Raw genomic sequence first — 27629 nt, forward strand, 5'->3', positions numbered from 1 at the left:
GCGTCCAGGTGGGTGGATCCTTGAATTGTGGGACCACCTTATGTATATTCCTTATACTCATGCCATTCACCGGTTTCGAAAACTTATTTTAAGGCATTATTCATGGGCCACAAAAGTTTTGAATCGAGCTGAAATTTGTGTGGTCCCTTCCGGCGGGAACTAGTACTACCCACACCGGGACCTAACCAGAGACCAATGGTCCTGCCATAGGACTTTATGGGGCTCACCATATGTGTTTTATCCACTCTTTTAATCCAATTTGATATATCATTTTAGTTGAAGATAAATAAAAAAAAAAAATGAGGCAAATCCAAAGCTCAACTAGACCACACCGCACAGGAAATAGTTGGAATTGAATACCTACTTCCTTAAACCTCTTGGGTGCCATGAAAGTTTTAAATCAAGCTGCTATTTATATTTTTCCGTTAAACATGTCCATGTGAGCTTAACTATTTCCAATGGTATGGTGTACTTGAACCTTTGATCTGCCCCTACTCTAAAATGATCTTTCAAAATGGATGAATCGAATTGATAGACCAGACTCCACAAATCTCCCTACAGGAGAGTATGTCTCTAGCTGGGTCTTGGTGGGGGTAGTAGTCAATCCACGCTTGGTTCCTTCATCCTACTCTTTGTGACCCGACCAATAGGTTTGATGGAAAATAAACATTCCGGTGACCCCATGAATTTTTTAATGGTGAGGATTTAATCACAATTGTTTCTTGTGGTGTAATCCACATAAGATTCGGATCTACTTATTTTTTGGTTCATGCCGTGGAATGAGCTGTCGAATTGGATGGACGGTGTGGATGTAAGGCACATGCATTACAGTGGGCCCCACAGCTAGGGATCCACCCCAACCGCACCCCATGAAGGGCCCACATTGAACCACGACACATCATACAAAACATGAACGGCACACACGCAAACTAAGATACGTGCTGGAGATTCGAGGTTTCCATCTTGGTTAGAAATAATGCTTGCATCTTTTACCTAAAGAAAAGGCAGTTTCGGTTCTCAGGTGGGCCACAAGGTACGAACTAAACCCACATTCAAAGCAAACCCATTCTAAGTTCTGACCGCCCATTTGTTTTTGTACGACGTGGAGGGACGGGGATTGGGTACTACCCCCCGGGGGGGCCCACCGTGAGGTGTGAGTTTCATCCACACCGTCCATCCATTTTTACATATTATTTTAAAGTATAGAACAAAAACCAAGGCAGATCTAGGGCTTAAGTGGACCACACGGGGGGATTAAGCATCATCCATTAAAAACTTCTTTGGAGCTGCAGAAGTTTTGATCATGGTTATATTTGTATTTTCCCCTCATCCAGTTCTATATGATCTTATTTATGAATAGGTTGGATGGCAAGTAAAAATCAAGGTGGGCCCTAAGAAGGTTTCAATGGTGGGTGTCGTTATCACCGCTGCTTCCTTAGGTGTGGTCCACCTCATCCTTGGATCTACCTCATTTTTTATTTATTCAGTTAAATAATATTTAAAAAAATGGATAAACTGTGTGGATTAGAACTATATATCACGGTGGGCCCCTCGGAGTCCTCCTTGTTCTGAGCTCGGGAATGTCGGGATAGCACTGGTATCCGGTGCGCGTCCGATGGAAGCGGATTGGCTGGTGTACCTCGCACCGGCTATATCGCTGCTGTATTAACGTCAGCGAGTTCAGTGTTTCAGATCATGAGGTATGTGTAATATCCAAACTGCCCATCCATTTGGGGGAGATAAATTTAAGGCTTGAGGCGAAAAATAAGACGAATCTATCTATCAAGTGGACCACACTAAAAAAAAGCAGTGGGGGATTCGACGTCTACCATTGAAACCTTTTTAGGGTTACGGAAGTTTTGGATCAATATGAAATTTTGTTTTTCCTCTTCATTTTGGTCTTTGTGACCTTATGAACGGATTGGATGGAAAGTAAACATTATGGTGGGCCCTATGAAATTTTTAACGATGAAAATCATTATCTCTGTTACTATTTTGGTATGGTACAGATGATCTTTGGATATGATTTATTTTTTGGATAATGCTCTTTGGATATGATTCATTTTTAGGATAATGCTCTAAAATAAGCTCTAAAAATAGATGAACAGTGTAGATATAATAAATACATCACTGCAGGGCCATGTAACTTTGATCTCCTTTGAACCGTTCAAACAATTCAGAGCTCGAGGGGCGTCAGTGCTCGTCTTTGAGAAGTGGATTGGCTGGTGTACCACATAACAGATATAGAACTGGTGTAGATACGTGCTGTGCGAAGACAAGCGCCAACGCTCCTCGACCTTCGAATTGCAGGAACGGTCCAGAGGAGATCAAAGTTACATGGCCCCAAAATGATGTATTTATTATATCCACACCGTTCATCCATTTTTTGGACATCATTTTAAAGCATTCTCTAAAAAATGAATCATATCCAAATCTCAAATGGACAACACCAAAAATAGTAGTGGGGATAATGATTTTCACCGTTGAAAAATTTGTAGGGCCCATTGTAACGTTTATTTTCATCCAATCTATTCATAAGGTCACAAATAACTGGTTGAAGACTAAAAACAAATTTCATATTGATATGTGACCCCCAAAAATGGTAGAAGTTCGATCCCCCACTGCTTTTTGCATTGTGGTCCACTTGACCTTTAGATTTGCCTTTCTTTCGGTTCAAGCCTTAAGATGAACTCAAAAAATGGATGGACAGTTTGGAAATAACACATACCTTATGATGTGACCCACAGAACTTGTTGACATCAATATACCAGCTATATGGTTGGTGTGTGGTACACCGTCCAATCCACTTCTGCGTCCAATGTGGAGGTGAATTTGGAGGAATGGGATTGTGTACTGAGTAACTCAGTACAATAAGAGGTACTCAGTTGACGTGTCACGAGCTTATTGGCTCTAAGATGTGGGGTTGCTTCCCTCCTCTAAACGCCAAAACAAACACCATTAACTTCTCTTTATTTCTCTCTCTTCCGTGCAAGGAGAAAACGTGAGAGGATCTACCGCTCCTCTATTGCCAGAGGAAAATCAGATTGGGTACGAGTTACTCGGTATGGTTTTATTGTAAACTTAGTTGGGCCCACCTTGAATGCATGTGGTCTATCCATGCCGTCCATTAGTTTTTACAGCTAATTTAAGGCGTTTAGCTCAAAATTTAAGCATATCCAAAGATCAAGTGGATCATACTACAGGAAACAGTAGGAGTAATGATTTCCACCGTTGAAACCTTGCTAGGCCCTACCATGATTTCTATTTGTCATCCAACCTGTTCATGATATCATGAAGACATGGATGAAGGAAAAAGTCAAAACTTTTGTGGCCTTAAGAATTTTTCAACGGTAGACATTCAATTCACACTGTTTCTGTGGTGTGGTCCATTTGAACTTTATATATGATTCATTTTTGGGCTTAAGCGTTGAAATTATATGGTAAAATAGATGAACGAAGTGGATAAGATATATAAATCATGGTGAATGACACATAAACGTCACAAAATTTAATAAGGCTAATGAGTTACCCGGTATGCAATGGAAGCTGATTCTGTCCTACCCCCGCCTGGGGAAGCGGATTGCGTACTGAGTAAACTCTGTGGGCCCCACTGTCATTCATGCATTGTATCCAATCCGTCCATTTCTTTTACCACATAATTTTATGGCTTTAACTCAAAAATGGAACATATCCAAGCCTCAAGTGGACCACACCACGGGAAACAGTGTGAATTCAACATCTACTATTGAAAAATTCTTGGGCCAATCGAAGTTTTAGATCAAGCTGATATTTATGTTTTCCCTTCATTTATGTTTGTCTGATCTTATGAACATGTTGGATGACAAATAAACATCATTGGTGGCCTTGGAAAGTTTTCAATGTTGGAAATCAGCATTTTTTACTTTTTCCTGGGGTATAGTCCACTTAAACTTTGTATATGCATGAATTTTGGGTTGAACCCCTAAAATGAACTGGAAAAACAAATGGACGGCTTGGATGAACCACATCCATTTACAGTGGGCCCAACAGAGTTTACTCAGTACGATAAGAGCATATTGAATTACTCAGTACGCAGTCGGATTTCCCCGCCCAGACGGTAATCCGTCCGGGCAGGGCTCTGTGGGGTCCACCGTGATTTAAGGATTTTATCGAAGCCGTTAATAACTTTTCTCAGATAATTTTACTGCATAATCTAAAAAATTAAGTAGACTCAGATCTCCAGTGGACCACACCAAAGGAAGCAACAATGATAATGACATCCACCATTGAAACCTCTCTAAGGGCAACTGTGATGTTTCAACGGTGGAAATTATCATTCCCAATGTTTCCTGTTCCATGGTCCACTTGAGCTTTTGAAATGATTCAATTTTGGTCTCAACCATTAAAATGCGCTTGAAAAACGGATGGATGGCGTGTATAGATGATATCCATTTACAGTGGGCCCAATAGAGTATACTCATACCATTGAAACCTCTCCAAGCAGTGGTAGATCCTTCTACGTTTCCTTCTTGCATGGAAGAGAGAGAAAGAGATCAGAAAAGCTAATGGCGTTTGTTTTAACGTTTGAAAGAGGGAAGCGGTCCCACATCTTAGATCCAATTGGCTCCTGACACATCAACTTAGTACCTCTTAGCGTATTGGGTTACTCAGTACACAATTCAATTTCAAATTTGGAGGGGTTTTTTTTTTTTTTTTTGCCAAAAGTAGCAAATCCGCTTCCGCCTCCGATGTGGAGGTGAATTTGGAATTATTTTTTATTTTGTCCAAAAGTTCCTAGCAACGTTCCTCTTGATGGAAGGCTCAAAACTGGCACACGTGTTCTATAATGTCATGTGTGTCTGCGTGTGGATGGGCAGTGCTCACACACGTGGAGTCAGAAGAGGTGTACAAATTATTATGGGGTGAACTTTGAAATGGTGAAATATAAAACTCCACCTACTCTGGATAAAAACATATTATCCAGTGCCGGTTGGCCAGTATAGTGGACTCGACTTCGGTAGTGATTGTAAGACTTCTATCAGGTGGGCCACACATGATCATCAGTTTAGATATGACTGTTGGATTATTCAGATTAAGCGATTCAGTGGGCCCCACTTCAGTTGTGATCATTATAAATAAGTTTGGGGTGGGATCCTTGAACCGCTATCATTATACTCGGTTATTAAGGCAGATATAAAAAACTTAGGGTGTGGATACCCTAAAGGGAAAAGTATAATGGGTAAGCTTCTAGCTCTCTTTTCTATATATAGATGTCTTGATCCCCTCACCAATATAAGAGAGAAAACCCTAGTCCTAATGAAGGTTCTCTTAAAGGGTGTGAGATGCGAAAAATCAGGATTCTTGTCAGCTACAACGAGTAATCAGGAATATCTTCCTAATCAGGTACGCCTTAAGATTATTATTTTGAATCTCCAATGTTGATGCATAGTCGATCCGTCGATTCCGCAATACAGGTATAACAGTGACCCCTTCAATACCAGCTCGGTGGTAGTTAGTGCTTGAAAAGTTCTGTGAGTCCCACCATGATGTATATATTTTATCTATGCCATCCATTCATTTTACAAGCTCATCTTAGGGCATGAGCCAAAAAAATGAAGTGGATCCAATTATAGTGGGAATCACATCATAAGAAACAATGGCGATTGAACGTTCACCATTAAAATCTTCCAACAGTCAAATGTAATGATTATTTGCCATCCAACATGTTGATTAGGTCAAACATATATGGATGAAAGGAAAATACAAATGCCATCTTGATCCAAAACTCCTATGCCTTCTAGAGGTTTTTTTAAGGGTAGGTATTCAATAACCATTATTTTGGGTCATTACTCATGGTTGTGGTAGACTCCGTGGGTTTCAACATTGAGGTTATGGGTTGAAGCACCCATGTGATATAGGTGGGTGTGCTGGTGTGTGTCAAAAAAAAAAAAGCGCTATTTCTTATAGTGTAGCCCACTTAAAATTTAAATTTATCTCAATTCTGGGTTCATACCGTAGAAGGATGAAAAACAAATTGATGAACATCATGGATAAGATACATCGCGGTACAGCCGGGCCATTAACCAATCCGTGTCCAAGCTTGGTCACTGCATGGCGTGACCAGAGACTCCGGATCAGTATTGACCCCTCAGGGTCATTGTTCTATGGGGCCCGCTGCCCTGCATGTATTTTTATCCACAATGTTTATCCATTTTTTGAGTTGTTTTAGGGCATGAACTAAAACATGTAGCGTATACAAATCTTAAGTAGACCACACTTTATTTATTTAATACACAGTCACAGACACATACACCACAATAATGAGTACACGAACCCATAACCTTTGTTGAAATTCTACCATTGAGCCATGAGTAGGGACCCTTCCTTTGGTCCACTGCCAAGATGAAAGGAAAACATGAATATCACTTGATCTAAAACTTTCGTGGCTCCACGAAGTTTTCAATGGTGGCCATTCAATCACCACAATATCCTTTCGTGTGGTCCACCTGAGATTTAGATCTGCCTCATTTTGTGTTCCTTGGCTAAAATCACATGACAAAATGGATAGATGGTATGGATAGAACACATACATGATAGTGTGGCCTATGGAGTACCAACCAGTATGGACTTCCGTACTAAGGGGCCACAGCCGAATCTCAGTCCGTGACTTGCACTAAAAACAACGTACGTGGAAGGAACATGCGCGGCAACTACCTAGTCCATCATAGTCTATTAGGTGTGCTGTCACATCTTCACCATGATCTTAAAATTCAGTTTGATAGAGGACTGAGGTCTGCACTGGGCGTGGATTAGTAGCTATGTTGCTATTCAAGCGCGGTCACCAAGTTCTGTGGACCCACCATGATGTATGTGTTTTGTCCCTACTATTCATACATTTGGAGAGATTATTTTAGGGCATGGGCCATGAGGTAGATTCAAAGCTCACGTGGACCCTACATTAGAAAACACTGGGGATTGATCACTTACCATTGAAAGCTTATAAGGGCCCACAGAAGCTTTCGATTAAGTTGATATTTGTGTTTTTACATCGTGTTTGTGTTTGTGAACTTATAAGCATATTGGATTTCAAATAAGCACAGTGAGCCCTAAGAAGGTTTCAAGGTGGGCATCACTATCCTCACTTCTTTTTAATGTAATGAGGTCCACTTGAAATTTGGAACAGTTTATTTTTTGGGTCATGACCTCAAATTATCTCACTAAATGAATGGACATATGTAGGTCCAACACATATATTACCGTGGTGCCCACGGAACTTGGTAACATCACTTCATTAGTGAGATAGCTACTATAGCTGTCAGTAACTAATCCATGTCCATAGTAGGTGCGGCGAAAATCACGTCTAAAACCTCAGAATTTATGTACGTGCGGCTCACATGAGCATTGTTGCGTCCTTATTGTAGGAGGTTTTTTTTTTTTTTTTAAAAAAATTAAATTTTATTTTCCTCTTGTTCTTTTAATCAAGTGTGTCAAATGAATAGATTTGACGGCAAGTACGGACCCCACGCACCATTGGTCATGAATGTTCAGCTTGCATCTGATAAACAGGGGACAGATAAGGGATGGTCCATCCCAACATGCATCCCACCACATGAAATAAATGGATATAACCACCAATCTATTTAGAACATGGGCATGACTGGGATGAATATATGAGCACCCCAAAGATCAAGCCATTTCAAAATTCAGGTGGACCCATACCTTGACTTTCAAGGTAATTTTATGTATGATTTTAATGGTGTGGTCCACTTGGGTTATTGCGATTAAGCTATTGCAATTCTTTAAGCATAGTCTATGTCACCTTTCACTCATTTGTAATTACAATTGGCTTTATTCTCAAAAGTGAGATAAATTCACGCAGTACTTCCCCATCATTCTCAAAACGATCATGATTCATCGTTGCATGTGGTTACACTTATGTGGTCATCTAGACCATCCAAATTGCTGGGCATATTGCGGATAGAGCATAATTTCAGAAATCATCCCCATCGAGTAAATCTAACCATCCAATTGGTGGCTATTAGATTGATGGTTAAAAGGAAAAAATATATCTCAAGTGGTCTACATTCAAATTCCATCCAGGAAGAATAAGAATTTGAATGGTGTAGATTTCCCAAAATGGTGGTCAACTATTATAGTGGTTGAATCATTGCTCTTCTTAAAATGATGGTCAACTATTAAAAGAGGTGGTTTGGACTTTCAATCATTGAAAATTTCATTCTATTGTTTGTGTTTGGCAGTATGAATTTTCAATCACATATCTTATTGGACCACTTAAATTAAAAAAAAATCTCTTTAGGAAAAAATAATAATTTTCAAGGTACCAAACAACATTTGAGCTAAAAATTATGAATTTTAAGTCGAAACGGTCCAAAAATTCATTAAAACTATATTGTAGTTGGTTTTTTTTTTTTTTTGCAAAATTACTCAAGAATGCTGATTTGGCAAAGAATGCAATTGTTCTTCAAGAAAGTAATCAAAATAACATTGTTTATCTGGCCCACCCTCGATGGGGTATAACATGAAATCACACCTATCTGGACAATTTTAACCATGTGATTTACCCATTGAATTCGAATTATAACCAAATTCAGTCTAGCTGTCCATTTGATGGCCACTAATTCAACGCTTAAGGTTGTTGGATCACTATGATTTTCAAGGCATGCTCCATCCACATTGGGTCCATGATTTGAATGATGTGTAAGAACTCTATAAGGTACGTGGGCTCTACGGTCTGGATTATCCTAAAGGTTGGACTGTGTGAATGGGTAAACCAGTGAGCCTTACTTCAGTGTGATCCGTGCGATGTATCTGCATAGGGACTGGAATGTTATAGCTGTGATACGTACAACTGTTTATATACAACTAGGATCGAACAGGTGTGGAGCCGTGGGGAGAGAGTTGTAATAAGTTTCAAACTCTTTTTCCCCAACAACTATATAATTATGTGTAACACTCCGGATTTTTAGGGGCCGTGTAGGAACTCGGCCTCCAATTTCCTGGGTGTTGCTTATATCCTAATTATAATAATTTGTATATAAATTAGTTTAAATGAGCAATAAAGGAATCGGCTGGAACATAAATCACAACTAATTTACTGAAATAAATGCGACTAAGAAATACAAGTATATAAGAATATCAAACGGGTCGCACAAGGCGTCGCCCGACAAAATTTATATAAGAAATGTCTTAAGGAAATGGTGCGCTAGATCCCTACTCAATAACCCATAAACAACCCGCACAGTCTATGGTGTTCCGCCCATAAGCTGGAAGTAGGAAAGCTCCTCTTCCCCATCCGTGCTCACCTCGATCGGCTCGTCGAGCTCTGCCTCACCTGTATCTAGTAAAGAGTCTGGTTGGTGTTTTAAAACACCGTCTCAGAGTGGGAGTAGGTAGCTAATTCAGTGGTTACTATTAGCCATAAGTTACAACAAACATCAATTATATGATGAATTTAATGAAAGACATACATTCGTAGATCCCAAAATAGTCTTGTTAATGCATATGCATGTATTATGATATGATGCATGACCTCACAACAACACTCCCTCGAGCGACTTCGTCTAACGATCGCGCATGCCGAACACTCCCTCATCGCGACTTCAACTGCCGAGTCGCCAACCTAACTAGTGCGATGATATCGTGATCGTGTTAGCTGAGTTTTTAATTAATTCTGTTCATCTAGCAAATTGGGGAAACCGGTACACCCCACGTATCATTGCACTCAACTGGTTGCGAGGCCAAGGCCACTCAACGTGCGAGGCTAGGACCCCGCGATCCTTGATCCCATCGGGTTCTCCATCCCCAATTTCAAGCACATGGAGAGTGCTGAGAAAAGGGATCGCTGGCGGTCACTATGGGGAGGCTCGTCACCTCAGCGTAGGCTGACAGCTTGGACACAGTGTTCCATTCCACCATGCCCGGCTCTCGAGTCAGTGGATCAGTTTCAGATGGTTATCAATAGGCTTCGGTGATTGAAGGGTGTTCTAGGTTACATACAGGCGTGAGCAGACATGGTTAATGAATATGATTGGTCAGTGAGTGAACTAGTCGTTTCGAGTTTAGGCGAGTACGTGACGGACGACATCAAGTACAAGCGACCCATGTACTCCAACTATTGTCGTCTATTCGCATCCGCCGAAACCCGCTGGTTTAGCCACAGGATGGTCTTACCAACGGAACCATCTTCTCCCACTTCAGTTCGCTGACCAACCCAGGGATTTATGACATTCAATAATATTCCAACAATTCCGGATTCACCTTCTAACACTAGTAAAGTCATGCACTCATGCATCAAACATAAAAATTCAGATTTTCTACAATTCAACTACTAATAAAAATATGAAATTAATGTATGTGCGTGTTGAGTGGGGTTACCAACGAGATCAAGAGCTAAACATTATTCATAGTACAAACATATAATAAAGATTAATGTTAGTACAAATATACAACAAAGATTTATGCAAACACAAACATACAACAACGATTTTATGCAATCATACATGCCACAAGGAAGGTTATACTAGAATCACATATGAGATGAACATGCCACTCCAAATTAAGCCTAATCATGTTGAAGAACAAATAACCAACACTTAACCATTTCATGAGATTTAGGGGGACCTATCATGTAGGGTCTTGGCTAGGTTCTCTTTAGATTACTAAAGCACATCATCCTAACATTCATAATCATTAAACTCATAGTAGAGTTTATGCTAGGCCACCTAAGGATAATAGTTCGCACCTTGTGACGAACTGCTTGATTCACGGCGCCCGTAGGGTTAGGGTGTTAGGAAATCATCGTTGAAATGCCTAAATAAGCATACAAGCTTATAAGAATTGGAATGAATTAAACACAAGACCTAAACTTACAAACATAATTCAATACTTACCTTCAATCGTCGCTGAATCGACACCAATAAAGGATGATTTTGTTATAGAGGAGATGAGAGGGTGAAGGTGCACAAACTCTTATACTTCCAAGCTCTCCCTCTCTCTTATTCCTCTTTTCTCCTCTTTCTCTCCTTTTCTCTTTCTTCCTTTCTTTCTTCTAGGGCAAATTCGTATGGGGAGAGGGGGTGCCTAAATGAGGCTCTTTTATATTGCCAGATTTAGTGTAAATGGCTCCAAGGATTGGGTTTTTACTATACTAGCCCTATGAGAGAATTTTTTTTAGCCTTTAGAGCCCACTACGAGGTGTACATATTGATATACACCGTAGGATAGTTAGCCCTAATGATGATCTACGTATGGATATGTTCGGCCCTTCATTTGGATGCGCCGATCGACAGATATGATTATAAGTCTGTTCAACGGTCACCGATGGTCGATCGGGGCCGTGACTATACAGATATAAGAAGGAAAATATGCTTCCTCTACGTGTGAAGTTTGGTTGTGAACCGACGTTTTGAAATCCTTAACTTTGCATAAGAGTGGATGACCCAATTCACTTAAGTTTCAGCTTATTCCTTTAGGGTACTTGCACTTCTCATGCACTCGTCTTTTGGCTCAAGTTAAGCGGTTCTGGACAGTACTCAGGTCCGACTCCCGCGTTGGATGTTAAGCCCAGTAAGATGGACATTATTTTATAGTTTTGGAACTAGTGGCCTACCAAAGAGTGGTCTAGAGCTTGTTCGGGAAATCGAGGCATTTTTACAATGAATTAGGTATTGAGATTTCTCGTGGGCAATGATTAGGGTTTGGATTAACTATGTTCACAGTGTGACCTATTTATAACTAGTGAAAGTGAAGATTTAGTCATGATTACTCTAAACCATCGGTTTTAGGCTAAAAGAGTAACGGAGTTGATTTGGTTTATTAGTCAAGATCCATGCGTTATCTGACTCGGCCTCAGTTACATCTTTAATTTAGTTATGATTATCTTGATTACTTAACGACGGGTCGATTAGATTTGGGCCTTGTGTGAGTAAATCATGGGGCTAAACTTGATGTTCAAGTGATCGGGCAGATTCGTTGGCTTCCAACGGTTGATTGATTGAACTTGTGCGGTTCTTTACTGGTACCACCCGTGTATAAACTAACATTGAGTGCTAATGGTCAGTAAGTGATAATATAAGTTAATTACATTAAAAAATTTTTAAAGAATTTTTGAAAATCCAAAACAGTGAAAATTCAGGATGTTACATTATGGCCAAGTCCCCTATCCTATTCACAATTCAGAAAAACTAGTCCCATCAAATTATCTGAATACGGGTGTGAGGAGTTTTCTATATTGTTATGAGCTAAGGCAATAATTGCTGGCAGTATCATATATTGCAGACTATTGCCCAAGTTTACTGTGCGCCAAAACATATTGTGCAGGACATATTGTGTGCCAAGGGGAGCCATTGTGCGCAAGCCCTGTTGTGTTCCCAGACCCTTTGTGCGCTCAGACCCTTTGTGCGCCCAGGCCTATTGCGCATTCAAACCTGTCATGCGCTGAGACCTATTGTGCGTTGAGACTTGTTGTGTGCTGATAGTGTTTGTGCACTAATGGTGTTGTGCGCCGCACAACACCTATCCCGCACAATAGGAGTTTTCTATATTTAGCAATGGCCTCTCAAACAGGTATGTTCTATTCCTCCTCTATTGATCACCATCTTCCATGCACAGTTAGGTCTTCGGACTTATTCTACATATATTATTAGTCCCACATGATCTAGATATTACATATACATGAATGACAGACGAACGTTGATGGGAATCGTGAATATTCAAGTGCACATAAAAAAACCAATACAAAAGGTCTGCAGATTGCACCATTTTCCTTAGAATCGAAATGCATACCTATATTCAAGTGAGAGAATGAGCTTCTTGGATTTTATGCAGAATCTCATCCAAGGTGGGCCTGTCACGATCAGATGAAGCTGTAATAAACACAGCCATCAATAGAAGACGTTGAAATGCAATTGGGTGACATAGACCGTTCAATCTAGGGTCAGCTATTGAACTGGTGTTTCCTCCTTTCATTACCATAGTCCTTGCCTGCATTAGTCAGAGAAGTTGGAAGTTTTTTATATATTAAAAAAAAAACAAAAAAAAACATTGTAAATCGTGTTTAGATGCATGTACAAGTGGGGGCCATGCTTCAGCGATCAGGACCGTTGATGGATATGATCCACCAACGGTACAGTATAGCCCGAAAAAGTTATGAGATTGGATGATCCTACCCATTTCGCCTATAGGAATTAGTTCGTACGGGGCCGGTGTGTCTTTGCAGACTATACTCTGGTTTTTTAGTTTCTAGCAAGTAGGACCCATGGTTTGGTAATCCAATCCGTTAATCTTGTTGGGTCCAACAATGGATTTTAAATGCCAAAAAATCTACCGGATTGGTAGATCCCAATTATCAATATCAGGTCCTTTTGATCCGGATTACAAAACCATAGGCTCCACTTTCGTTTCGCTTGACTGTAAACGATGCAAGTACACGGAATACGAGCACGTCAATCTGGACCGTCCAAATTATGGGCCCTATTTTTGGATGGATCACACCAAAAAAACACACCGATCGGACAATTTTAACCCTGCTATTTCGTCCACTGAATTTGGACTGCTGAGCTTTTTCATTACAAATGTTCACATGACACCGAATTGTACGGTTAGGATAATCTGATCGGTGTGATTTTTGGGCTATACGTCACTTACAGAGTGGCCCACATTATGAAAAGTCCCGATAGTGGAGATGTTTGGTACGGATACTTCAGATGAGCTGATGCAATTTTTGGTGCACATGAGCGAGAGCACATTAGAGTGGTAACTCATAGCTTCAGCCACACATTTGATTGGATGGTCAGGATTATCTGATCAGTTCACCTTTGGGCTACGATTCAGCCAACGTGAAGTCCATAGGATGAACGGCTCAGATCACTACACCATGATGTCACATATGCGATTCTGTTGGGCCGAACACAGCCACATTGGAATGCATACACATTCAATCATGATGGTTTTTAAGACTCGGAAGTCCCGTCCGACTCGTCCGAGTCAACTTTCAGACTCGGTCAGACCCGATCCAGTTCGACACTACGAGTCACCCCCACACAGCCAACCGAGCCGATTCACCCCGACTCAGTCGAGTCATGACTCAACTAGAGACAGAACAGATCGGTCCAAGTCGTCGAGCCTTTTAACCATGCATGCCTGCGCTGGAAACCTAGGTGGGGCCCACCGTGATTTTTTGAGTGATCCACTACGTCCATCCGTTTTTTGAGATCGTTGTAGAACGTCGAGCCAAAAATGATCCGGATCCAATACTCAAGTGGGCCGAAAACGTAAGGATTGAACTTCCACAGTTGAAATATTCGTGGAGGACGGAAGTTTTGAATCCAGTTAATATTTGTGTTTTCAATTCATCTCAGTAAGAATGATGTTATGAACGGTATGGATGGCATGTAAACATCACTGTCGACGCAGGGAGGTTTCAACGGTAGGATTTTCCCTACCCACCTTTTCCTTTAGTATGGCCCACTCGAGTGTTGTATCCTTCTAAATTTTGATCTTAAGCCCTAAAATGAGCTCATAAAACGGATGGACGGGACAGATTTCTCACAAACATCACGGTGGGCCCCACCTTGGTGCATGAAGCGACTCAAGAACGGCCTCGAACAGGGTCCACCCATCACAAGTGCTGAATACCGAATACGTGGAACGTCCTGTATATACACAAACACCCAATATATATCCTATCCATCATTCGTTCTTGGGAGAATTTCTGGATACTGGTAACAAACCTCATTGACGAGAGATCGCGGTCTTGAATCGATGAAATCAACCACCTTCCTTCCAGTCAGTAACTGAAGAAGAACAACCCCAAAACCAACGATATCATTCGGTTGCACCGCAAGCTCATATCCTGAATGACCGTCGGATTTTCTGTCCATCGCCGTCCATTTGCTATTCGATAAAACAAAATCTGATATCTTGGGTTCGAATTTCTCATTCAGGAGTATGTTTGTCAGCTGAAATCCATCAAAAAAAAGAAGCAGAAAATGAGCATCCATTTGCCTAAGTTGTATTCCAGTGCATAAACCATATACTAAAACTTGGTGTATAAACCATATTAAAAAAATAAAAAATAAAAAAATCCAGCTTGACTCGCCCGAGTCAACTCGGCTAAACCAGATTTCACTGGAATCTGGTGTATTCCAGTGCAAAAAAAAATCCAGGATATGGTGTATAAACCATATCCTGAATGACCGTCGGATTTTCCGTCCATCGCCATCCATTTGCTATTCGATAAAACAAAATCTGATATCTTGGGTTCGAATTTCTCATTCAGGAGTATGTTTGTCAGCTGAAATCCATCAAAAAAAAGAAGCAGAAAATGAGCATCCATTTGCCTAAGTTGTATTCCAGTGCGTAAACCATATACTAAAACTTGGTGTATAAACCATATTTAAAAAAAAATAATAAAAATCCAGCTTGACTCGCCCGAGTCAACTCGGCTAAACCAGATTTCACCTAGTTTTCGAGAAACACTCAATCTAGTCATGATTCGGTCTAAACTCGACTCAACTCAGCTCAGTGAAACTCGACATTGTTTATGTATTTATACTACTAGAATATTAAATATTACTGAAAAATAAGAAAAACTGGAGTTTCTTGTCTGAGTTTCCGATTTGACTCGACTCGACTGAGTTTCAAGTTCAGTCGAGTTTCCAAGTTTTAAAACTACAGTATAAATTATCTGTTTGACCATTTGGTGGATGGCCTGTAGATACAGACCGTCCAATTGATGGGCCATAATCTAAATATCAAGTCAACTGTTTGGATGGTCATAATCATCCAATCAACCTACATTCCTTTGGAACATTACCCAGATGCGAATATTAAACAGCGACTTATTATTATTATTATTTAAATCAAAGCAGTACAGTATATATATATATACACACACACACACACAGAACGCCTCACTGTAATGTGTGAGGGAGATCCATACCATTAATCAGATGCAACTTTCCATGGTGGGCCATAAACAACAAAATCAGGCCAATCCATGACTTAAGTGGGCTACACCATAGACAACAGTGAAAGTAGATGCTCGTCCATTACAACCTTCTAGAATTGTACATAGGGTTCGCTGAGATATGGTTTTGACATCCAGCTCTGTTTCCCATTTGGACAAACAGTCCCACCAAATTTCAGGCCATTTCAAAACTCTGGTGAGCCATATCAAATGATTTTAGATGCTTTATACATAATTTTTTATAGTTTCAGATGATGATATGATCTACCTGAGTTTCACATACAGCTGATTTTTTTACATATCCCACATCTTAGAGGCGACCTACCAAATGCACGGTATGCATTTTCATCACACATCACAATGGGTCTCACGGAGCACCTCATGGGAGCTTCCCACCATGAGGTCAAGCTCCGCATCCCCACTCTGATCTATGGAATTGGACATCCGCACCATGGATTTGGTGGGTCTCCTTTGGGTTATGTGATATATTTGGTGAGTCTCCGTTGGGTTATGTGATATCCCAAAAATAAGGTATATCCAGAATACAAAGTAGACCAAACCATGCATATGAAACTACGAGAAATCATGCCTAAAACCTCTAAAAGCAATTAGAGGGACTCACATGAAATTTGGATACGGCTTAAAATTGGTGTGACGTGGACTATATATATATATATATTTGTGTGTGTGTGTGAAAAATGGTACTATGAGGTTGACCTCTTGGAGCTTCCCATGACGTCGATCTGTGTGGGCTCCACCATGATGTTTGTCGAACATCAATACCGTGCATTTGATGGGTACCCCTTTAGGTTATGGGGTATCCCATATATGGAATTCAGGTGGGCCATGCCATTTAAAACCATGTGAAGATATGCCTAAAATATATAAAATTATTTGGTGGGGCTTACCTGAGTTTTGGATGTCGTTGAAACTTGGTTTGACCCCACATCCAAGTGGGACACACGCAATGAATGGGCTGGATTTGTGAACCCCATTTCAGTGTAACCAATAAATGATTATGAATGTTTTAATGGGAGGATAACCCCTCTCAAATATTATAGGTGGTATGCCTAGGGGTGTACACGAACTGAGCTAGCTCGGTTAACTCGCTTGACTCGACTTGAAAAAGCTCAAATTGACTCGGTTTGAAGCTGAGTTCGAGTGGAGTCGAGCTGATATTTTGAGCTCGAAAATGAGTTCGAGCAGGCCCTAGCTCAACTCAACTCGAATCGAATCCAGCTCGAATCGAACTAGTTCGGTGACTCGATTACTTTGCCATTGATGTTGCTCACCAACTGTTTAATAAAATGACTCAACGAAATATGAGAGAGAAAGAGAGAGATGTGGCTAGTATACATATGCAACGAGGAAGAGAAGGTGCTGGGAACAGAGAAGGCACTAGGATCATGCCCCTACTATGGAGGAATAGTCCAAGCCATGGATGTTGAAAGCCAACGGACCTTTTGCTTTCTCCCTCTTTGTTTCAAAACCAAACGCAAATACCATTGCACCTTGTGCTCCAAACATTTAGTCCTCTACCCACAACATTCCTCCATTACCATTTTCAATACACCCATTTGTATCTATGTTTCTATATATGAAAGATTTTCTTCTTCTTCTTCTTCTTTTTAAATTTGGGATTTTCACAAATGAGTTTCTATGTATTGGAAGATTTTCTTCTTCTTTTGAAGTCGTAGTTAAGGTGTTTGTGGAAATGCCTCAATGGCGAACTTGGCTCGAACTCGGCCTGAGCTGGCCCTAGTTGTTGACCGAACCGAGCCAGCCAATCAGGCTAGAGGACCGAGCCAAGCCGAGTTCGAGCTGAGGTCAGCCACTGTTCTAGCCGAGTCGAGCTGAGGCCAACTCAACTCGCTTCGACTCAATGTACACGCCTAGGTATGCCCCACCCAAGTCATGGATTGACTTGATTTTTAAGCTCGTATCTCACCATGGAATGGTGCATCAAATGCACAATGTCGATGTTCCACACATATCATGGTGGGGCTCACATAGGTTGACCTCATGGTAATATATATATATATATATATATATATATATATATAGAGAGAGAGAGAGAGAGAGAGAGAGAGAGAGAGAGAGAGAGAGAGAGAGAGAGAGAGAGTCCCGGTCTCTGCATGAGATATTTTGCACACCAACCAACACAAGTAAAAAGGATGGGCTGGGATTAGGCCCCACCATGATGCATTCATGAAATCCACCCTGATCATTAGGTCTGTGATAGAAATTTAGTATCATGTCTTAAAATTAGTTAGATTCGTGATTCATATCGGTCACACCAAGTGAAACCGTTTGGATAGTTAGCATCCCCTACACTATTTTTGCTAATGTGGCCCACCAACATTATAAATGTGGTCAATCTTTTATCCTTACAACTAAACTATTGTCACATACCTTATGAATGGAGTGGATTCAAATAAACATCAAGGTGGGCCAACCCCTAGCCAATTGATGCATTAGAGACGTTGATTACGTGCCGACCCTGTAAGTAACTAACAACCTTGCTACTAGTTGGTTCTAGTGGACCAAACGACGATGTATATATTTAATCCAAGCTGTCCACCTATTTTTCTAGCTCAATTTATGGCATGATCCCAAAAATGCATAAGATCCAAATTTAAAGTGGACTACACCACATGAAAATAGTGGTGATTAAATGGATTAAACACCCATCATTAAAAATTCTTAGGTACAGTTTATTTGTCATCCAACCTATTGATTAGGTCATAGAGACTTGGATGAAGGAAAAACACAAATATCGGCTTGATCCAAAGCTTATGTTGGCCCAAAGAATTTTTTTAATGGTGAGCTTTCCAACAATCTTTCTTGTGGCATGGTCCACTTGATATTTTGATTTGACTCATTTTTTTGGAACATGCCATACATTCAGCTAGAAAAATCATCATTGTTAGGCTAACTAGCACCAACTAGCTGTTAGGTGGCTGATGGCCGTCACAACATCTAATCCATAGCCTAGGACAACGTCCCAACCAATGCTGGGTCAACTAGAGGTGGGCCCACCTTGACATGTATGTAAAATCCACTCTAACCATAATGGGTCAATATGATAATTTAGGGGTATTGATCCAACATCAGTTACATTTATAATTCTAGTGGGCCACACAAGTGGAAACCGTGTAGGGAACACCCACTATCAAAATCACTTCACTTAGTGTGATCCACATACATCTGGTATGGGTCTAATGTTTGGTCTCCATGAATTAACCTCTATAAGGCAATTAATGGATGGAATGGATTTCACATAAACATCATGGTGGCCCTGTAAAAATTCAAAGGTAGGTTTTCCTCTCCCATTGTTTTCTATTTTGTGGCCTAGTAAATCACAAATTAGCCATATTTTTTGCACCGTATGGCTCAATTGATGTCATGGACTGAATTGTTGGAATGGATCACTTACAACACACTTGTTTAAGTTGGCATGACCGGTGGTAATTGGGGGCGCAAAAGTTCTCCTACGATACGGTGCGTAGGAGACCATGTGCGCAGGAGACCATGTGCTGGGAAATCTCATGAACCCCATGTAACAAATTTTCACCCTGATATAAAATTTTGGTAGGCCAAAGTAAAGAGAAATGCAAATCCAGGAGGAAACTATTTTCATTTTTCATGGCCCACCAAAGTTTTGGATCAAAGTAAAAATTGGAGCTACTTCGCATAGACCGTTAAGATTTTGGAGTCACATCATGTATATTCAGCTATATATATATATATATATATATATATATATATATATATATGAACGCTCAGCTACGCACAATGGTCCAGGGAACTCGTGCAAACTTTTTTGAGAACCCATTATATGTGATTTGACTCCAAAATAAAATCTGAACGGTCCATGTGAAGCAGCACCTCGTGAAATAACCCCGGCCCAATTTTTACTTTGATCCAAAACTCTAATGAGCCATGAAAAATGAAAACAGTTTCCTCCTTTTATTTGCTTCTCTTTTCTATGGCCCATCAAAATTTTAGATCATGGTGAAAATTTGTCTCTTGGGGTTTCATGGGATTCCATGTCACATGGACTGTTCATATTAGATGCCCATAACACGTGTGCAAAGGTGCGCACATGCATAGGTGAGCATGACTCTATATATATATATATATATATATATATATATATATATATATATATATATATATATATATATATATATATATATATATATATATATATATAATTCAAATCTACGGCATTGCAAATCACCGAAGAAGACACCTAGGAATCAGAATTATTGAATTTTGAGTCACCTTTATGTCGCTGTGAATAATCTTTTCGTATGGGTTGTTCCTTAGGAACAATAAGCCTTGTACGATGCCGTATGCAATTCGTAGCCTTTGATCCCATGTTAGCACATCCGACTTCCAGTCACCTAATCCATGAGTGTCATTCCATGTCGTTAGCAAGAAGTTGGATTACCTTGAGATTAATGATACTTTGGGGAGCACTTTGATATCTTGAAGAAATATGAGAGAGAGAGAGAGATAATACCCAAAAGCCAACTTTCAAGGTTGCCATTAGCACAATACTCACAAACCAAGCATTGTTCTTCTTTATCACAATAACCCAATATAGAGGCCACGTTTGGATGTCTCACTTTAGCCACCTTACTGACCTCAGTCGCGAAACTCTCAACCTTCATTTCCTCATTATATCGTTTTACAGCCACCTTCATTCCACTTGGCATTATTCCCAAATAGACTTTCCCTGTGCAACATCAAGTAAATACAAGTAATTTATAATAATCCCAAGGAACCTTTATTGCATGCATGGTTCATGAACCCTGATGCGAATTCCAACCAGGTTGAGTCCATCGAAGACTTGACCAAGTCTGTGATCGACCCCAGTCAGTATTTATTTTTAAAAAAAGATTAAAGGATTAATACATATTTAAAATGGCCTAAGAAGCTTTGGCATAACCCATAGGGCTGCAACTTAGGTTTGGATCAACATGAACCTGACTAACCCAGCTTGAGTTCGGGTTGGTTGTCACGGTCTTTGAGTCAGGTTAGGGTTAGAAAACTCCACCCTGATTTGGGTTTGAGCGAATTCAAGTTGGGCTAGGTTAGGTTGGAAAAAATCACATGTATTTGAATTGGGTTGGCTTCGAGTGGTCCGGTAGGGTTAGGGTTAAGCATGAAGAAATTCAGGTTTAAAACCCAAGGGTTGCAATTTGGGTTGGGTTGGGTTGCAAGTCGGGTCCTCTTGAGGTTGAGTTGGGCTTGTGTCAATACTTAACTTGACCCAACCAAACTAAGTTAAACCCTTGAATAAGACTATACTAAGAACCCAACCAAACTAAGTTAAACCCTTGAATAAGACTATACTAAGAACCCAACCAAACTAAGTTAAACCCTTGAATAATACTATACTAAGAACCCAACCAATATGTGAAAAGCCTTAAGATTAGTGGAACGTATTGAGCTAGACTCTTTAAACCATTGGGATCATAACAACATTCCATCATGTTCTGCAGCCGACATCCACAGCAGCCCACTCTGACCTTTATTTATTTAATTTTTTTAGGCAGCCCTTTCTAGGGTATGTTGGTTGTACTTTGATTGTTCAGGTAGCTCTTTCCTCTCGGCAGCTACACTTTGATTGCTAACATAGCCCTCTTCACATTGTGGCGGCTTTCTCTTTGGTCCAAGTAACCCTTTTTAAGTGTCACTCCTTCCTTGACTCAAACACGGGATGTTGTGTTAGCTTTAATACTAATTGTTATAAGAACCCAACTAATATACCAAAAGCCGTAAAATTGATGGAATGCGTCAAGTCAAGCTCTTGAAATTATAGGATTTGAACCATCGGGATCTTAACAGACTAATAATCTATAGGGTTATGGACCTTTTTTTTTTCTTTTTTTTTTTTTGTTACGAGTTTGAAACTCACCCTTCCTTTTAACATTTATTGAAAAAAATGGTGAGATTCTCACCAATCAACTCGGAAGCCCAACACTTAGCCAAATTTCCAATAGAGTCCATTTCGAGAGCTTAGCTCAGACAGGGATCTGAATTTCCAATAGAATCCATTTCCAAAGTAGACAAGGTTGTTTAATTTACTAGTGACTCAAGCTCGAAAGTTGGCCGAGTCAAAATTCTAATGAGTCAACTCGACTCAATTGAGTTTCCACTCAGGTCACCGGGTTTTAGAACTTATGATAGTATGTTCGCTTCTGAAATGACTAAACATTGTGTGGCAACTGAAAAATAATCTAAGCTGTATAACACACCATATTGGGGTTGTCAACAGCCTAGATTTGATTTCGGAGCCATAAACCTGGCCCACTCATGGGCCTGAAAATTAGATCTAGGCCACGTCGGACTAAGCCCATGGGCCTTTGGATTGGCCAATCTATTGCCAGATCTAATCCACACCTCAAGACAAGCCTTTCAAGATCCAGGACATCCATTGACGGACATGGACCACCCCACACTGTAGAGGCCTGGGCCCACCACCTAACAAGGCGTTGTAAACAAGTTCTACACTGTAGTTTGGTGTGTGAGTTTAACACCAGATCTTCAATTTTAATTATTTGTACACGAGTCAAGTTAGCTCGTTCAGCTCACTCGACTCGACTCGGCTCGAAATTGGATTCGGACTAAGTCGAGCTGGTTTTTGGAGCTCGAAGAAATTTCGAGCCGAGTTTGAGCTTGTCCGAGCTCGACTTGAATCGGCACGAACCTAAACTCGAATTGGCTTGGTAACTTGGTTATTTTTATCTTGATGCTGCTTGCCAAGTATTTGATGAAATAACTCAACTAAGTGTTGTTTCGAATGCGTACGTTCTCCACAGAATCAGCTAGTATTGAGTTAGGAATAGATATGAAACAATCATTACACACACACACACACACTATGAAACTGCCCTCATATTGTGTTTTTTAATGCGGCTTGCTGTGATGAAATACATATAAGGTGTTGTTATTGTTTTGCATGCTGTGAGAGATTGAAGATGCATTATATGTGTTTCTTACAAGCTCGAACTCAGCTTGAATGGGCTTGAGCTGCTGACCCAACCAAGCCGAGCTGGCCAATCAAGCTTGAAGACCGAGGTAAGCCGAGTTTGAGTTAGGGCTAGCTGCTGGCCAAGCAGAGCCAAGCCAATCTGTGCCAAGCTCAACTTGGTTCTGACTCCTATACATCTGAATTTATGCATGTGTATGTATATATTGCATGGCAGTACTATCTCACCTATGCTTCCTTCTCCAATGAAATTGGAAATATTGTAATTATCGGTGGCTCTGGCGATTTCTACTTGGGAGAAAATATACAACCCGGAAAAGCTGAATGGAATATTAGCATAATCATCCTCAAGTGATTTCTTCATGACTATAACTGCACCATTTGGAAAAGAAAAAAATACTATTGTATCAGTGACGCTTTCTATGTACACGTGGCACATGTCTACAACATCCAAACCGATCATCCAATGGACCCCACCTCAGATCTACTTAGCCCAAAAAATTGGACCAATCTGACAACTTTAAATATTCATTGGAAGAGTACTAATGTATAGATGGTAGAAAATGCATATGGTTTCATTAACTTCCTTCCAAAAGGGTTAGGAAAATAGGGTCAACCGGTTTTCCATTAATAAGTGATATTGGCGGTGCCAATGCCTGTCAGAACTTATATTGATAATTAAGATAGTGTCTACGATTGTGGCCCCACTTGTTTAGCCAAGGACCTGATTTCTTAGGGGTAGCCTTTTCTTGTGATGGTGTGTTCTATGGACGGTTTAGATCTCACACATGTTGGAATATTTGAGCATGTGAATAGGTGGTAAATCATCCCCTAGGAGATCAAAATTTCAAAGATCAAACCAACATAAGAATTTTAAATTAAGTGGTTTCAACAAGGGTTCAGACAAAGAAAGTTTTGGGTTATGGTCCATCTATGTTACAGCTGGCCTGATGAATGGTTCAGATGTTGTATATGTGTACCACTTGTTGAGTATATGCTGTGAATAATTATTTGAATTAAGAAAAGAAAATCTTGTGATGTATATTTTTTCCACTTACCTGATAAATCTTCTATTTCCTTTTGACTCACTTTTTTCAATCGATTTCTGGTTAACTTGTAAAGGATCGGAGCCAATACTGCTAACACGGCCGCTATGGCTATCGAGATCATGAGTTTCTTCGACCCGAATGGAAATCCTCTACCTTATACAATTCTTTAAAATAATGTTAGATTTTCATTTGATATTGTGGTTTTAAGACTAAGACAAGCCCGACGTCGACTCGGACTCGGCTGAATTGATCTAGTTGGATGTAACCGAGTCACCTGGACAAGCCATCCATGACTCGTGAGTCACGACTCGACTCAAGACCAGACGAGTCCACTCGAGTCGCCGAGTCTTTAACCATGTTTTGCATTGCTCTTATCTTAAATAATTAAAAAAAAAAAAAAACAAAAAAATCTACCTTTTTCGTGTTCTTCCATTGTCAATGGAAATGGGAAGTCTGCACATCAATGAAGAAGATTTTATCAGCCCAAGCATATAGAACATATATACGGAGATACCAACGTACTAAATATATATACAAACGTGCATATTGGCTTACGTAAGAGTAAAAACACCTAGAATTGCATGTATTTGGAGAAAAAACTTTGATACTCGGGCAAAGTGTGATGGTTGATATGCAGGCACTAAGAAATTGTAGACATGGTGTAGAGTTAAATTAAACAGTATAAATTGTGGGCCCCAAATTAGATGGATCATAGATCAATATTCACACTGATTTTAAGAATCTTTCTACCCGATTTGTGGACAGCCGGTGAACGGTTCAAATTGGTTAGAATTGTTCAACCAAGTATATATAATGGATCCAGCAAATTGAATGGTTTAATTTATGTTAATATGACATGTGTACAGTTTTTGAGCGCTTGCATATTAACCAACTCACTCTGCCAGAGTATCAAATAATCTAAATTGCATTTATGGATGGTACCATGGTCGTATTTATAAGCATCTAGTGGTGGTGCATGTGGTACACGCGTACGAGATCAGGGCCTTTCTTTTGTTGGTTCTTACATAAGATTGGGGAATTGGCAAAGAAACACGTTTATCAGGTCATCACAGCCATTGATTGGTCTTCATTTGATAGATAGAAAAGAAAGCCATCCCATCGAAGACTACGGTAATCTAAATGGTATGATCACTTACACATGGCCTTCTCCGGTGGGCCTATTTCCGAGGGGTCCGTTCTCAGTCCATCCCCCGGCTGGCACGTGGCGACCTGCTCTCACCGCCATGGGAGCAGATTGAGCAGTCTGCCGACGGTTCGGGACTGGACCCATGCCTGGCCCTTAGACCTAATCTTATTTTTGATGTTACGGATCCATTTTGCCGACTTCCCTTTCTACGTTGTTCCATCGACCAGAGGTTGTTTGCCTTGGAGACATGATGTGCGGGTGTAGGAGTCATTCGGTCCTATGGATTTTCAAAGGCTACCCAAGGCATGTTGGACACCACGCAGCGTGCAGGGCTCTTCCAGCCAATGAACCCTACATCCGGGTGAGCTATCTTCAGGTCAGCCAGGCTGTTAACGAGAAAAGATAACTCTTTCTAGACCCATGCCGAGAGGACTTACTAACGTGTGTGCTATGTGTACGGAAACAAAGGATTTGATGAATGACTTCAATATCAGTCTGGAGAGAGAGAGGAGAAGAAGAAGAAGAAGAAGAAGACTTACATATTTCATCCCACAAACATGAAAAAAGAGCTCGAACCCAATTCACAGAACCCACATCCGAGCTTGCAAGGCTAACAAGGAGAGCTTCGGGGCACACGTTCTGGCTCCATGTCCCTACCTCCCCTCCATTCCCTTCTTCCAGAGCTTCCAAAGATCTTCTATACTCAGTCACACAGCTGAAACATGCATTGTCGCTATAGCTATCCACGGTCAAATCCTTGCAGCTCGATCTCAATGCGTCGAATCTCTCCACCCCAAGTGATTCTAAGATGGAACGGACATCTTTTGAACAAGTACTGTCCGAGGACGAAGAAATGAAATCTTGGAATTGGCATTGGGATAGGTTGGTTTGGACATGAAGGCCTTGAAACGTGCTGGTGCACTCAAGGGCTTCAGTCGGGTCTAGGAAGACCGTTCGAGTGGCGTTGGTTCTTACGGCCATGGCCTCGAAGATGTTTTGGAGGGAGGAGTGGCAGCATGAGTGCATGGTTTCAAGGGGGGTCGAGCCTGTGGGGATGTTGAAGCAGTCGCTGCGTGCTTCGTAGGGGAAGAGACTGAAATTCAGTGCGCATGGTGCTGAAGAAATAGAAATTATTAGAGATTTTGTGTTAATGGGAATTTGTGTTTGAGAGAGAGAGAGAGAGAGAGAGAGAGAGAGAGAGAGAGAGTCTTGGGTATACTCACCTGATTTGGTAAACTGAAGATTGGAGAGGATGAAGATGGATAGGAAAGAGAAGATATGATACTCCATTGATTGTTGATGATTGATGGTTTGGTCCTCTCTCTCTCTGTACCTCCCTCGAAAACTACTTTAGCCACCTCCCACCTCTAAAACCCAAGACCCAACTCTCTCTCTCTCTCAAACTACCTTAGCCACCTCCCACCTCTAAAACCCAACACCCAAGTCTCTCTCGCTCTCTTTCTCTCTCTCTCTGTAATCGTTTGGTTTTATGAAGCAAATAAGACGATTCCAAAGGAAGCGGATTGGCTGGTGTACCATCCACCGATATGGCTGATGTGCTGACGTCAGCAAGTTCTGTGGGTCTCACCGTCCATACATTCTGCGAGCTCTGTTTTTACTTCTTGATAATAATAATAATAAAAGGACAGATACAAAGATCAAGTGGACCATATTGTAAAAGGAGCTGGGGGGTTGAACGTCTACCATTGAAACCATCTTGGGGGTGACAGAAGTTTTGGATCAATATGATATATTGTTTTATCTCTTCACCCGGTCTTTGTGACCTTATGAACAGATGGGATGGAAAGCAAACGTTGTGGTGGGCCCTACAAATATTTTAACGGTGAGAATCACTGTCCCACTTCTATTTGTGGTGTGGTCCACTTAAGCTTTGGATATGACTCATTTTTGGAATTATGCTCTAAAATGATCTCACCAGTTGGATGAACGGTGTGGATATAATAAATACATTATTTTGGAGGTCACGCAACTTTGATATCCTTTGAACCGTTCGTACAACCCGTAGCTCAGAGGGGCGTCAGCGGTCGTCTTCGCACGACACGTAAACAGACCTGTCAGGTAATGGTGTGTGGTACACCAGCCAATCCGCTTCCATCATGGCCTACACATCAGGCGGTCTAAACCGTTTGAACGAATAGACGGCTGATATTCTGACTCAAGATGTGACCCACCGAATGAGTGGATTGGTCACTTTTTCTACTCAGCAAACGTGTCACATGTGTTGAACATCTTAACCGTGTATAAGGTGGGCCAACCTAAAGATTGTCTGGCACTATAACTATCAGGCCGTCCAAACCGTTTGAATCAATAGACGGCTGATGGTCTGACTTAGTCTACGGATGTGACCCACCTGATGAGTGAATGGTCTGATTTTGTCCCAGGTGGACATTAAAGTGCGGACCACCTTTTGCACGGATAGGATCACCTATGCACGGCTCAGAT

The 27629-nt window shown here is 40.7% G+C and overlaps 2 protein-coding genes across 4 annotated transcripts; one reads left to right on the forward strand and one right to left on the reverse strand.

The window, feature by feature from the left end:
- Positions 1-12649: 12649 nt before the first annotated feature.
- Positions 12650-26607, reverse strand: LOC131257538 (probable receptor-like protein kinase At1g80640). Of its 3 annotated transcripts, XM_058258337.1 has the most exons (10): positions 26548-26607; positions 26390-26491; positions 25706-26281; positions 24434-24472; positions 24029-24172; positions 23199-23342; positions 20496-20711; positions 20255-20376; positions 14730-14957; positions 12650-12981 (listed from the first exon to the last, which is right to left on the reverse strand). In XM_058258337.1, exons 2-10 carry the CDS (start codon positions 26454-26456, stop codon positions 12790-12792), a joined length of 1728 nt encoding a protein of 575 aa, XP_058114320.1. In that variant the 5' UTR covers positions 26457-26491; positions 26548-26607; the 3' UTR covers positions 12650-12789. The 3 variants fall into 3 exon arrangements, with proteins under 3 accessions (XP_058114320.1, XP_058114319.1, XP_058114321.1); XM_058258336.1 differs by lacking the exon at positions 26548-26607 and having other exon boundaries at positions 26390-26526; XM_058258338.1 differs by lacking the exons at positions 23199-23342; positions 24029-24172; positions 26548-26607 and having other exon boundaries at positions 26390-26526.
- Positions 17300-17633, forward strand: LOC131257539 (uncharacterized). Its single transcript, XM_058258339.1, has one exon. The coding sequence runs from the start codon at positions 17309-17311 to the stop codon at positions 17597-17599; it is 291 nt and encodes a 96-aa protein (XP_058114322.1). The 5' UTR covers positions 17300-17308; the 3' UTR covers positions 17600-17633.
- Positions 26608-27629: the final 1022 nt, after the last annotated feature.

This window comes from Magnolia sinica, chromosome 10, assembly GCF_029962835.1.
Source record: "Magnolia sinica isolate HGM2019 chromosome 10, MsV1, whole genome shotgun sequence".
NCBI lineage: Eukaryota > Viridiplantae > Streptophyta > Magnoliopsida > Magnoliales > Magnoliaceae > Magnolia > Magnolia sinica.

Coding starts and splice junctions, on each gene's coding strand:
- LOC131257538 (XM_058258337.1), bottom strand. CDS start 26,456: ATGGAGTATCATATCTTCTCTTTCCTATCCATCTTCATCCTCTCCAAT. Junction 24,473..25,705: donor ATGTTTGTGGGATGAAATAT/GTAAGTCTTCTT, acceptor ATTGATGTGCAG/ACTTCCCATTTCCATTGACA. Junction 23,343..24,028: donor GGAAATAGAAGATTTATCAG/GTAAGTGGAAAA, acceptor CAAATGGTGCAG/TTATAGTCATGAAGAAATCA.
- LOC131257539 (XM_058258339.1), top strand. CDS start 17,309: ATGTGGCTAGTATACATATGCAACGAGGAAGAGAAGGTGCTGGGAACA.